At 41.4% G+C, this 14,539-nt stretch overlaps 2 protein-coding genes across 3 annotated transcripts in view; one reads left to right on the forward strand and one right to left on the reverse strand.

The window, feature by feature from the left end:
- On the reverse strand, positions 1-7,300 carry LOC135525884 (rRNA-processing protein FCF1 homolog). The gene is given in 9 exon segments (XM_064953836.1): positions 1-286; positions 932-1,026; positions 5,637-5,724; positions 6,033-6,105; positions 6,193-6,341; positions 6,476-6,512; positions 6,515-6,546; positions 6,861-6,925; positions 7,194-7,300. Coding segments are annotated over 9 exon segments (591 nt in total). The 5' UTR covers positions 7,197-7,300; the 3' UTR covers positions 1-237.
- The window catches only part of LOC135525883 (apoptosis-resistant E3 ubiquitin protein ligase 1-like), a 35,617-nt gene continuing 28,360 nt past the window's right edge, over positions 7,283-14,539 (forward strand). For both annotated transcript variants that reach the window (XM_064953833.1, XM_064953835.1), the window contains exons 1-4: positions 7,283-7,351; positions 8,498-8,768; positions 9,310-9,478; positions 10,982-11,202. In XM_064953833.1, coding sequence (XP_064809905.1) covers positions 8,621-8,768; positions 9,310-9,478; positions 10,982-11,202 — 538 coding nt within the window. In that variant the 5' untranslated portion in view covers positions 7,283-7,351; positions 8,498-8,620. The remainder of the gene's footprint in view (positions 7,352-8,497; positions 8,769-9,309; positions 9,479-10,981; positions 11,203-14,539) is intronic.

Here is a 14,539-nt window from a genome sequence, read left to right on the forward strand (position 1 = left end):
TTCTTCCATTCATTTATTGCACTTTTATGGGACAAAAATTCGGTTTGGATTGGTAAGAAAAACACAGCCAGAATAAGCTTGCAAAAAAATATTCTGTCATTCCTTTTTTCACAAAACCCCCCCAGCATAAACTAAAGTCCTTTGATAATATACAATAAGCAGGTAAACAAATCAAATCCTCCTCGACAGAAGCCACAGTCCAACTGGAATTTAAATCCTATGTCCATCCATTGAATGTTAAAATCTTGGAGCACCATAGTCATCAGGCATTCTTTCAATGTTGAACCTGTGAATAAATATTGTTAGACATGGTTTAAAGATCATGGTATAAGTTATTTTACCTTGCTATACATTTTACTGCCATACACTGAGTGTACAAAACATTAAGAAGACCTGCTCTTTCCATGACAGACTAACCAGGTGAATCCAGGTGAACGCTATGATCCCTTATTGGTCTCTTGATAAATCCACTTCAAATCAGTGTGGATGAAGGGGAGGAGACAGGTTAAAGAAGGATTTTTAAGCCTTGAGATATGGATTGTGTATGTGTGTCATTCAGAGGGTGAACGGGCAAGACAAAATATTTAAATGCCTTGAAACGGGGTATGGTATTAGGTGCCAGGCGCACTGGTTTGTGTCAAAAACTGCAACGCTGCTGGGTTTTTCACACAACAGTTTCCTGTGTGTATCAAGAATGCTTCACCACCCAAAGGCCAACTTGACAACTGTGGGAAGCGTTGGAGTCAACGTGGGCCAGCATCCCTGTGGAACGCTTTCGACACCTTGTGGAGTCCATGCGCCAACAAATTGAGGCTGTTCTGAGGGCAAAAGGGGTGGGGTATTGGTGCTCAATATTAGAAAGGTGTTCCTAATGATCCATTACTAATGTTCAATGAATCATTGAACACTAGTAATTTATGTTAATTCTGACCTATGGTTGGAGATGTACATGATGGGTACTCCTGGGATCTTTCTGATTCTTCTCTTCAGGTCTCTGTCTACAGTTGCCAGGATGTAGCACTTGTGCTGTGAAAGACACACAATTTCATTGATGCTCTTCTCTGGTAGAAAACCAGTGTTCTAATAACTACAGGGTTCACCTAATATACACAGAACAAAAATATAAAACGTAAAATGGACCAAATTCATAGATTTTACTGAGTTACAGTTCATATAAGGAAATCAGCCCATTGAAATAAACAAGGCCCTAATCTATGGAATTCACATGACAGGGAATACAGATATGCATCTGTTGGTCACAGATACCTTTAAAAATGTAGGGGCGTGGAGAAAAAAATACACCGTATCTGGTATAACCACAATTTGCCTCATGGAAAACAGGCTGTTGATTGTGGCCTGTGGAATGTTGCCCCACTCCTCTTCAATGGCTGTGCGAAGTTGCTGGATATTGGCGGGAACTGGAACACGCTGTTGTACACGTCAATCCAAGCATCCCAAACATGCTCAATGGGGGACATGTCTGGTGAGTATGCAGGACAGCTTCCAGGAACTGTGTACAGATCCTCACGACATGGGGCTGTGCATTATCATGCTGAAACATGTGGTGATGGCAGCGGATGAATGGCACGATAATGGGCCTCAGGATCTCGTCACAGTATCTCTGCGCATTAAAATTGCCATTGATAAAATGCTATTTTATGGGACACTCTGTTCACAACATTGACATCAGCAAACCGCTCACCCACATGACACCATACACGCTGTCTGCCATAATCCCAGTTGAAACCGGGTTTAAGCCGTGAAGGCACACTTCTCCAGCATGCCAGTGGCCATCGAAAGTGAGAATTTAACCACTGAGGTGGGTTACAACGCCAAACTGCAGTCAGGTCAAGACACTGGTGAGAATGACGAGCAAGCAGATGAGCTTCCATGAGATGTTTTCTGACAGTTAGTCCAGAAATTCTTTGGTTGTGCAAACCCAGTTTCATCAGCTGTCCGGATAGCTGGTCACTGACGATCCTGCAGGTGAAGAAGCTTGATATGGAGGTCCTGGGCTGGCGTGGTTACGCGTGGTATGTGGTTGTGTGGCCGGTTGGACGTACTGCCAAATTATCTAAACTAACATTGGAGGCAGTTTATGGTAGAGAAATGAACATTATATTATCTGGTAACAGCTCTGGTGGACACAGGATTCGAAGAGACAGTGGCAAGTCAAATTCAAGGACTTGAGTACTTTTTCAAGCACTAATATTTATTTTCAAGGACCGCCCCCCTCTTCAAAGGGGGAGACACTCTAGACCCAAACTGTTACAGTCCTATATCTGCCCTGCCTTTATCAAGTCTTCGAACGCCAAGTTAACAAACAGATCACCGACCATTTCTAATCCCACCGTACCTTCTCCACTATGCAATCTGGTTTCCGAGCTGGTCATGAGTGCACCTCAGCCACACTCAAGGTTCTAAATGTTATCATAACCGCCATCGATAAAAGACAGTACTGTGCAGCCGTATTCATCGAACTGGCCAAGGCTTATGACTCTGGCAATTACTGCATTCTTATCGGCAGACTCAATAGCCTTGGTTTCTCAAATAACTGCCTCGCCTGGTTCACTAACTACTTCTCAGATATAGTTCAGTGTGTCAAATTGGAGGGCCTGTTGTCCGGACCTCTGGCAGGGGTTTCACAGGGTTAAATTCTCGGGCCGACTCTTTTCAATGATGTCGCTCCTTCTGCGGGTGATTCTCTGATCCACGTCTACGCAGACGACACCATTCTGTATACATCTGGCTTTTCTTTGGACACTGTGTTAACAAACCTCCAAACGAGCTTTATAGCCATACATCACTCCTTCTGTGGCTTCCAACTGCTCTTTAACGCTAATAAAACTAAATGCATGCATCTTCAACCGATCGCTGACCGCACCCACCCGCCCGACTAGCATCACTACTCTGGATGGTTCTGACTTAGAACATGTGGAGAACTACAAAATACCTGGGTGTCTGGTTCGACTGTTAACTTTCGTTCAAGACTAACATTAAGCATCTCCAATCCAAAATTAAATGGGCTATTTCGCAACAAAGTATCCTTCACTCATGCTGCCAAATGTAACGGATGTGAAACGGCTAGCTTAGTTAGCAGTGGTGCGCGCTAAATAGCGTTTCAATCGGTGACGTCACTTGCTCTGAGACCTTGAAGTAGTGGTTCCCCTTGCTCTGCAAGGGCCGCGGCTTTTGTGGAGCGATGGCTAACGATGCTTCGTGGGTGACTGTTGTTGATGTGTGCAGAGGGTCCCTGGTTCGAGCCCGGGTATGGGCGAGGGAACAGTCTAAAGTTATACTGTTACACAAACATACCCCCGTAAAACTGACTATCCTACCGATCGTTGGCGATGCCGATTACAAAATAGCCTCCAACACTCTACTCAACAAATTGGATTTAGTCTATCACAGTGCCATCTGTTTTGTCACCAAAGCCTAATATACTACCCACCACTGCGACCTGTATGCTCTCGTTTGCTGACCCTCGCTACATATTTGTCGCCAAACCCACTGGCTCCAGGTCATCTATAAGTCTTTGCTAGGTAAAGCACTGCCTTATCTCAGCTTATCTTAGGTCACCATAGCAACACCCGCCTGTAGCACACACTCCAGCAGGTATATGTCACTGGTCATCCCCAAAGCCAACACCCCCTTGGCCGCCTTTCCTTCCAGTTCACTGCCGCCAATGACCGGAATGAATTGCAAAATTACTGAAGCTGGAGACATATCTACCTCAATAACTTTAAGCATCAGCCGTCAGAGCAGTTTACAGATCAATGCACCTGTACACAGCCCATCTGTAAATAGCCCACCCAACTACCTCATCCCCATATTGTTATTTTTGTTGCTCTTTTGCACCCCAGTATCTGCACATAGATCACTCGTGTTAATGCTAAATTGTAATTATTTCGCCACTATGGCCTATTTATTGCCTTACCTCCCTAATTTTACACACACTGTACATTTGTATTGTGTTATTGACTGTACGTTTGTTTATCCCATGTGTAACTATTTGTTGTTTTTGTCACACTGCTTTGCTTTATCTTGGCCAGGTCGCAGTTGTAAATGAGAACTTGTTCTCAACTGGCCTACCTGGTAAAATACAGGTGAAATAAAAAATAAAATCAATTTGTAATAGTTCATATTATGCAATTGTTTCAAGTCACCACCGGATGGCAGAATATCTCCATAACTTACTATACATCACAACCTTAAACAGAACTTGTCACTACATACACGAGTGGTAAGTCAATACTGATGGTGTTGAATTATATAAACTGTAACTCAGTAAAATCTTTGAAATTGTTGCATTTATATTTTAGTTTACATGGCAATAATATTAAACTTGTCTATCTATTGTATATTTCCCTAAATGTGAGGTCCCACAGTCTGTCCCAACACATGCCATGAAAGTGAATACTGAAAGTGTAAAAGGCTCTTAGTTGACTCTACATTTTTGTATTCTATACCCATTTGAAGAGAAACAAGTTATTAATGTGTTTGATAATCTTTTTAATCTTATCTCAGGGGACTATTTACATTTTAGGGGATCCCACATGGGTTTCGGACACCAAGTTTGGTTACCACTGTACTAATAACCACTCTCCCTGCTTGCTTCAATGCTTCCTCTCTCTGTATCTCCTTTGCCTCTTTCATTTCAGCCTGACTCACCACTGTCTGTCTCACTAATCTCTATAAAGAATGCATTTTGTTATAAGAACTTATAGCAGCCCATCTTTTGATTACAGCTAGTTTAATTTCAGTCAACTGCTTCTGCTGAGGTCAACTGCTTAATGTTGGGCAGAGTGGTGAATGAATGCGCTGCCAACAAGGTAAATCCAGGGGACCAGGGGAACATAACGAGCATATATGAATCATTGCTCCCTAGTTAGGTCTGGCAAAACATAAATATTTAGCAATTCAGGGTTGAATTTGCCCGTCATTTTAGCTATCGATGTACCTTTGGAGGTGCCTATTCAGTCAGTTCTGTACCTGCCTAGCTGAGTGGCAGCGTGGGTGAAATGAGTGAGCTTGCCTGGAAACCAGAGAGTGAAACAAGAAGCAAAACTCAGTAGTCTGCCTGGGAATTAATTAGCAAGACCAATACATTTTTCTAATATTTTTCATATTTCATCCTTTTCTGTTCTCCTCTCATTTTAATTCAAGGACCAACTTCAAAAATGTCAGATTTAAGGTATTGCAGTACTTGAATTTGTGTGGCAAATTCAAGTACTTTAAGCACCTTGTGTAAACCCTGTTGACATTCATGCAGTCAGCATGCCAATTGTATGCTCCCTCAAAACATGATACATCTGTGGCGTTGTGTGACAAAACTGCACATTTTAAAGTGGCCTTTTATTGTCCCCAGCACAAGGTGGATCTGTGTAATGATCATGCTGTTTAATCATCTTTTTAATAAGCCACACCTGTGAGGTGAATGGATTACCTTGGAAAAACATAAAGGCTCACTAACAAGGATGTAAACAAATTTGTGCACACAATTTGAGAGAAATAAGGTTTCTCAATATGGAACTTTTATTTCAGCTTATGAAACATGGGACCAACACTTTACACGTTGCGTTTATATTTTTGATCAGTATACTATATTGTCAATTTAGTACATTAAATTACATTACCTGTGTTACCCTTTGAACTAAACAGTCATCAGCGTAAGTTCCTTTGTGGGTGCATGGCAGTCGTTCGAACCGAGGATCCTTGGCTATCCTACAGAAACAGACAAATATTTATCTGTCAAATACTTCCCCTATGGAACATCGATAATAACCCTCTAAACCAGTGGAGGATGCTGAGGGGAGGACGGCTCAAAATAATGGCTGGAGCAGAGCAAATGGAATGGCAGCAAACACATGGAAACCATGTGTTTAATGTTGTTGATACTGTTCCACCTATTCCGCTCCAGCCATTACCACGTGCACATCCTCCCCAATTAAGGTGCCACCAACCTCCTGTGCTCTGATCATGTGTTTATGTCTAGATGTACCTGGGTGTTGGTCTTCACAACAGGCTATTACCTTAGAGCAACTCGATACTTCATCCCCAGTTTCTCTATCTCAGCCATTACACAGTCTGTGATGCATGGGATACCTTGATGATAATTTAAAATATACAGTTATTGCCTAATAGGGTTACATTAATTGAGTTTCAGCGGAATAAACTTTTCCAGATACTCACATTTGGCGTACAGGCAGTCCATCATTGACTGAACTATGTCGAGTTTAGCCTTGATGGAGAAGTTGATGAAATTGGTGTCGACAAGGATGTGATAAGGGGGACCAAGCTGAGTGTTGTACTGGAAGAACAGACATGATGGATATTTTGGCCTGCAGATAGGAAAGGAATGTGTGAACACACAGTAAGAAGGTATCAACGTATAATCATTCATGTGTTCACAATATATTGAATATCAGTTAAGAACTATTGGTACATTTATATTTGTTTACTCAGATGTACTTACACTTCTTTTTCCTTTATTTCTGAAGGATCTTTCTTTTTTTCACCTGTACTTTGGTACGGTCTTTCTCTTTTCTAAAGAAACACAGTCATTACCATAGAAATTCAAACTGGAGAGATCGTGATAGATAAGTTAGCTATGTCTTATTCAAAGTAAATAAAGGAATATGTGAACAATTAGTAAGCAAACTGGCAAGCTAGTTATTTCTGACAATCCATGCCAATTTGTTAACTTGACAATTAGTATATACAAAGTTGGCATGGTTTGTTAGTCAACTAACGTTAGCTCGCTAAATGGTGTGTGTGATGATCCTGTGCAGAAAGTACAATATAAATTCATATTCGTGTTTACCGGCGGTAGTAACTTAGCTTGCTAGCTAGCAACTCACATTCTCTGATCTTTCAAACTTATCATTCTCTTCATTGAAGCAAACTTTTTAGTCTTCCGTTTCCCCTGAATTACACATATTGGAATAATACAGTCAGGACAAAAAAACAAAAACTACTAGCTAGCTACAGTTAATCGAGAAATGCACGTTACGTTAGCTCATGGTTAGCAAGTTAACGTTCGTTAGTTAGTAGTAGCAGAGCAACACAAAGCATACGAACTCCCATCAACAACTACTGACACACATGTTAAATCATTAAAACAGCTAAATCAACAACCACTATATACATTGTATCATGTCATTATAATATGATAAGTTAAAGGACGACGTTACCATGATTTGTTATCCAACAGCGGACTTCTTGCATCTCCCTAATAGTATAGCCCTCGTGTAACTCTGTTTGTACGTCATCAACAATAGACGTTTGCTGCCTTTGCACATTTTGACTTCCGATTGCTGCTGGCTAGCTAAATGTGATAAATACAAGCAAGGTATGATAAGTGTTATTGTTGAAATGAACGTTGTATTAGCTATGTAATGTATTTCAATTAATAGTTGGCGCAGCTATGCGCGCGGGGTGGATTATCACATTTGTTTTGAAACACTGAATTTGGCTTTGGAATACCACATTTCTATTTTGCGTTGACATTGACGGTTAACGTCGCTAGTTAGCACAGTCTAGCTATCAGCAACTAAGGTTAGCTAGCTATCATGCACTTGTTTTGAAGGAATTGATGATGCGACATGTTTTTTGTGTATCTAACTACCGTTAACTAAAATCATGTTGTAGCTAGCTATATATTCATCCCTGCCAGTTTTGTTAGTTTTGCATAGCCTAAGACATGTTAATCACGTTTCTAATGATGGTCGTTATTAGCTACGGTTCTCCATTCTACACATGCATGGAGTAGCGAGATAACGACATAACTAACTGCTTGTTCCGTTAATTGATCGCCTTACTTTGCCAACCAGCCAGGTAACGTGAGCAGGACAAGTTAACCCCAAGAGCCAGTATCAAGGCATATTGATTACTGAAGCTATGCAGTATTGCTAAACCTTTCACCATTCCAGATGTGTCATTTCTCGTCAGATCTTTAGCAAACAGCACTCTGTGATATGCTGTCAAAAAACCTCCTTATTGATACAGCCTAGTATCCTCGACCTAGTTGTCATTCATAGGGGTCATATGAATATCAATTCCGTAACATTTCAACCTTGATGAACGCTTCCAAAGCGGCGCTGATAACAAATGGGTATCTTGTGGGGATGTTGTTTTTGTAGATAGTCTGTCTATGGGTATGCCACAATGCATTTAGTTTATGTTTTTATCACTATGGTCTTTGGTGGTCTTTAGTTCAGATTATGAGATTCAAGTAATGAGACCTTTTAGGACCCTTGCCAGTTCATGCATATTTAAGTAATCTGGATTACATGTCGTATCCCATCACCCAACACTCCTCCAGTGTGACACATTAATATTCATACATGTCTTCTTGGCTATGCTGGTACTGATTAGTGACAGTGTCTGAGTAGCTAAATGAGCATGGACACACGTTTTTCATTGTCTCAGTCATTGTTTAGGTTCATTCTTTTTGAACTGCCGGACTTATACCTGTCATGTTTTGTTGTTGCTCAAGGTCTTTCCAAGTGAAGAAGCTGGAGAATTTAAGATCATTTGAGACTTTATCGTGCAATATTTTGGACCTGGCCCAGCCTTTGTGAGGAGCAGAGGAGTCTGAGTTCAGGCTGAAGATGGTCTGATGGACCGCCGCTTTTTGCTGACCTTCCTCTTCTGCTCAGTCTCGTGGATTTTCTTCTGGGAAGTGTGCTGGAAGAAAGGCAAAGAAAGTCAGATTGAAGAATGGATTCAAGGCCACAGTCTCTCCGAATACAAACACTTACTTGAAGGTCAGTTGAGAAAATATATGCCACTCTTTGCGATGATCCAGTGTTTGTGAATGACATGGAACGTCTTCAGTGGCAGTTTGGCATATCTGAACTATTGCTGATGGGAAGGAGGCTAATGTAATTCCAACCAAACACAGTAAATCTTAATTAATTTGCTCTGTAGTTAATGCACAGAATCCCAGTTCTTTTACAACAAGAGGAATTGATTCTCTTTGAATTATCTCATCCATTGGAGTTTGCACAAAAGCCTATCACAGTTCAAAGGGCGTTTTAATGAAGGTTAGGCCAATGGGTGAAATTCCTTCTCGACCGCTTATCTTCAGCCATTAGTGTAACTCTTTGTAGTGCCTGAGGTTGTTGTTTCAGTGATTTAGGGCCTTCTTGTTTGCAGGTAAGAGTATATTCTTGTGTTCCCCTCATTCTGGTAATGTTGAGGTGTATGTCTTTGTGACAAGGCTATAGACTAGAATAGATCCTCATACCGGCATGTCTACTCTGCTCTGGCTGATTTGTCTGCGTCTTTGTCTGTCTGTGTGTGTAGATGTGGAAACTCTGGAGGAGCTGAGCCTGAGTGTTCTGACTCGTCTGGAGGACGTGGTGAGAGAGAAGCGGCGCTGGAGGGACATCGCAGAGGCTCACATCCAGCTGCTGCGAGACTTTGCCTTCCAGGAGTGGCTTTGCTCTCAAAGCCTTGAGCACTACTATCACACGTAAGCATAAGACCACCATGTTATTAGCACAGTACTACCTACCTCTCACCTGTCATGGGCAGATTCAACATTACTAAACAATTCTGCACTTACATCTTACAGAATTCATTCATTTTGCGAAACAGTGAGAGGTCTCTCTCTTTCTCTCTTTCACTGAGAGAGGCTACATGGCTGAGAATAACAACCATAGAACAGATACTGCTTTGTGTCTGCTTTTTTGTCCACTTGGGAGCAGGCTCCCCATTCATGGCTGGCTGCGCTTGGTGACATTGAGCTCAGGAGGCTGCAGTGTTTCAGAGGGTCACTGCAGTAATGAGTGCTCTTAAGGGGCTGTTACACATACAATATAGTAGTCGATGTTCTGCAATCCTACAAATGTGGGGGTAGCTCTCTGTGGACTGAGTTGAACTGCAGTCAGACTGAGCCTATATGCCTTTCTGTATAATAGTATAACCTTTACTTGTTTCATGTATTAATTAATAAATAAAGACAAATGTTTTCTATTTTCAGTTGTATCACATTCATATATTTTATTGTGATACATAGGTTAGTCATATGGAGGGGATTGTAAACTTGACTTCCTCTTTGCAGATTGTTCAGTACAGTATGAGCTAAGGTCTGTTTGAGCACTGGCTCTTTACCTAGAGTAATGTATTGTGAACATGAGCAGCTGGGTTATAGTGGTTATTACACTGTGTTTATTGTGGCTACAGCAGCTGTCAACCCTGGAAAGCTTTTGCTCCTTGAGTAGATTACACTGTACCATTTAGTACATGTATCATAGGAATACCAATCCACTTTCATCATGACTCACTCCATACCACACTATGACTATCTGGCTTTCTAATGTTTATATAACTCTTGAAGAGGCAATCTGCGATTGCTACATCCATTTCTGGACATTTAAATTCATGATTAATTTGCATAGATTCTTGAAGAATATAACTTATAAATCCCTCATGAGCGTAGTAAAATGTTCTTACCCCATCAGAACCCAAAATATAAACTTGCTCTACTCCTTTGTTTCTAAATAAAGTAATTGTAAACAAACACTGTATTGCCTCAATATGGGTAACTGTAATTTTGATCTCATTTGATTTCCTTGCATCCATAGCTTTGTCTATGAATTAGAGAGTGGCTACATTTCTCCAGCATTCCCGCAGCTGTTTACCAAATCAGTGGCGGTTTGACCGATTTGTTGTTGTTTGAACTGCAGATGGCACCTTTTTAATGTTTAATATAAATGTAACTTAGTAGATCATGTTACGTTTACTGTGGTGCAGTGCAGAACAAGGTGATAAACCAATATTTGCTTTACGTGCACGATAGAGTACACAGAAGCCTATTTAAGGCACTCGCTAACAGACCACAGACCTGTTTAAAGCCAGATTCTTCTTGTTCAGTCGCTCTGTGTGAGACTGTGGCCATGCTAGAGGTGAAATGAATACAATTGACAGTTTTTTTTTCTCTGTTTGACCATATTGCACTGTGGTCCAAATGAAGACTGAAGACCTTGGGTTGTATGAATTTGGATGATCTAGCCCAGTTTGACAGCCAGTTGCAGCTCTCTCTGGCTGCGTGGGGATACTACTACGAAGACTACATCAAGTTGTCCACGGGCGTCAAGGTTCTCCAGGCCTCAAGGGGGCGCCGCGACCAAGACTACGAGATCCAACTGGTGCACAACCTTGCTGAGAGGCGGCTGAATGAGAAGTGGTCTATCGGTGAGTGCCTGATCACTTTGTAGACATTCTTTGACAGGCGTTGAAAAGCTTCTGCCTTGTATTGAGACAGAGTGACTTCAACAGCTGTCTGTAGAAGATACTGATGTATTGCATGGACCTAGCGTTTCACTGTTTTATTAAGCAATAGCCACACAGATGAGCAGAACTAGGTAATATGTTGTGAAGGAGAAGTTGACTGTTATTACATAGTCATGCTGAAACAATAAGTGCAATGACTGTTTCATGGATGTGTGTGTGGGAGTATGTGTGTGTATATGAATGGAAAGGTGACTTACATATACAGTACCAGTCAACAGTTTGGACACCTACTCATTCAAGGGTTTTTCTTTATTTTTCTTATTTTCTACATTGTATAATAATAGTGAAGATATCAAAACTATGAAATAACACACATGGAATCATGTAGTAACCCAAAAAATGTTAAACAAATCAAAAAATATTTCAGATTCTTCAAAGTGACACCTATGCACACGCTTGGCATTCTCAACCAGCTTCATGAGGTAGTCACCTGGAATGCATTTAAATTCATGATTAAACACTTGAACTTGAACACTTAGTGATTGAACACTTAGAGATTGTCAGCAGATGTGGTTTTCCTGCAAGCGTTACATTTCAAAAAAGGAGAAATTTAATATTTAAAGAGGAACCAGGGTTGGAGAGGTCTATGCTGCCACCTAGGGCTGAGCGATATATCTAATTAATTAAAATGAATGTTTTTTTACCTGATATTCCAAATCCCTGTATTGCAGAATAATTTTTGTGTGTGTATTGGTTGGGATTAGTCTCTAATCTGTAGGTATCTGAAAAAGTTACTTCTGGGAAGATTATAAATTTCCCTCAGCAACTCGGAGGCAAAGGTCCCTTCTATATGTAGATCCCCTATGGTATTGCCTCCTAGTTCTCCCCATCGCTCAAAGGTGTTATCAAGGTTAGAGGGGGCAAAGGAGGGATTCCTGGCAACAGGGAGTAGGAATGATATTGGACTATGGTCAAAGTAGACTTTAATTTGCTTCCAGATTCAGACTGTGCTATGTATAATAAGATTGTTACTATAAAGTGACATTTCCAACTTGACAGGTGACAAAATCACAGCGCCAATAGAGAAGGGGTGACACTCCTCACGCTCCATTCTAAGCCAACCGGATGACAGAAGTGCGCCATCCAGCAGAAACGTAACAGCACGGAGGTTAGCGCCCCAATAGTAAAATATAACATTTTGGAGAGAGAATCCTCCTTCCATCTTGGATTTACAGGTGTTTTTTTTTACCTATCCTGTGTGTTTTATAATCCCAGATGAATGGATTGATAATTGAGTCCAGATGTTTATGAAAGGACTTAGGTATGAATACTGGGATTTTTTTGGAATAGGTAAAGCAGTTGTGGGACGAAGACCATTTTAATGGCATTAATTCTTCCGAGCAATGAAGTTGGGAGAGTTCTCCAAAATTATATGTTTGCCTTGAGTTTTTGCATCAGAGGGGGGAAATTCTCTTTAAATAGTGAGGGGTAATTGTTTGGTAACTACAATTCCTAGATAGGTAAATGGAATCAGTTCTAATCAAGAGGTGTTTTGCAACCTTATGGGCATTAATTCACTCTTGTTCCAATTTATTCTGTATCCCGAGAAGGTACCAAACAAATGAATCAAATCAAGAATAGCTGGAATACTAGATTGGGGTTCTGTTACATAGAGGAGTATGTCATCTGCGTATAGTGAAATCGTATTTAGAGTATCTTTAGTATTAAAGCCGTGTATTGCTGCATGAGATCTGATTGCCTGTGACGAGAGGTTCAATGATTAGAGCAAAAAGCAGAGGCGACAGCGCACAACCTTGCCTTGTCACTCTACAAAGGTTAAATTGTGGCGATTGGTTAGTGAGTATTCTCGCACAGGGGTTCCTATATAAAAACTGTATCCACTTTGTGAACCCATCTCCAATATTACATTTCTGTAGGACCTTGAATATATTGGACCACTCAACTGTGGTCAAAGGCGCATGAGATTGAAGAATGAGTTTCTGTTAGGGATAAAGCCGGTCTGGTCCGAATGGACCAATTTGCCCACTAAAGTGCTTACCCTATTAGCAAGAGTTTTTGCTCAAATCTTTTGTTCTGTATTAAGGAGAGATATTCGTCTGTATGACCCTACCTCTTCCGGATCATTACCCTTTTTATGAATAACTGTAATAAACGCCTCATCCAAAGTAGGTGGGAGAGCTCCATCCTCATTGGCCTGAACCAACATTTTGTGCAGGTAGGGGGAGAGCATGTTGCTGAATGTTTTATAGAATTCACCAGGGAATCCATTTGGGCCTGGGGTCTTGCCACTCTTTAAAGATGTAATTGTTTCTTGAATTTCTCCTAGAGATATTTCCTTATTCAGGAATTTGGAATCTTCCTGGTTCAGGGCAGGGAGATTACAGCCCTCCAAAATGTTTTCATAATTAAGGGGTTAGGATCTGCTTTAGATGCATATAGAGTCTCGTAAAACTGACGGAATCTGTCATTGATGTACTTGGGGGAAGAGAGTAATTCCCCAGTAGCAAATTTAACTTTGTGAATCATCGCTGTAATGACAGAAGCAGAGAGGCAGATCAGCCCGCTGTTATGACAGAAGCAGAGCGGCCCGCTGTAATGACAGAAGCAGAGTGGTCCGCTGTAATGACAGAAGCAGATCAGCCCGCTGTAATGACAGAAGCAGAGTGGTCCGCTGTAATGACAGAAGCAGAACGGTCCGCTGTAATGACATAGGCAGAGTGGTCCGCTGTAATGACAGAAGCAGAACGGTCCTCTGTAATGACAGAAGCAGAACGGTCCTCTGTAATGACAGAAGCAGAACGGTCCGCTGTTATGACAGAAGCAGAGCGGTCCGCTGTAATGACAGAAGCAGAATGGTTCTCTGTAATGACAGAAGCAGAACGGTCCACTGTAATGACAGAAGCAGAACGGTCCGCTGTAATGACAGAAGCAGAACGGTCCGCTGTAATGACAGAAGCAGAACGGTCCGCTGTAATGACAGAAGCAGAACGGTCCGCTGTAATGACAAGCAGAACGGTCCTCTGTAATGACAGAAGCAGAACGGTCCGCTGTAATGACAGAAGCAGAACGGTCCTCTGTAATGACAGAAGCAGAACGGTCCTCTGTAATGACAGAAGCAGAACGGTCCTCTGTAATGACAGAAGCAGAACGGTCCTCTGTAATGACAGAAGCAGAACGGTCCGCTGTAATGACAGAAGCAGAACGGTCCGCTGTAATGACAAGCAGAACGGTCCGCTGTAATGACAGAAGCAGAGCGGTCCGCTGTAATGACAGAAGC

Source organism: Oncorhynchus masou, chromosome 32 (assembly GCF_036934945.1).
Source record: "Oncorhynchus masou masou isolate Uvic2021 chromosome 32, UVic_Omas_1.1, whole genome shotgun sequence".
Classification (NCBI taxonomy): Eukaryota; Metazoa; Chordata; class Actinopteri; order Salmoniformes; family Salmonidae; genus Oncorhynchus; species Oncorhynchus masou.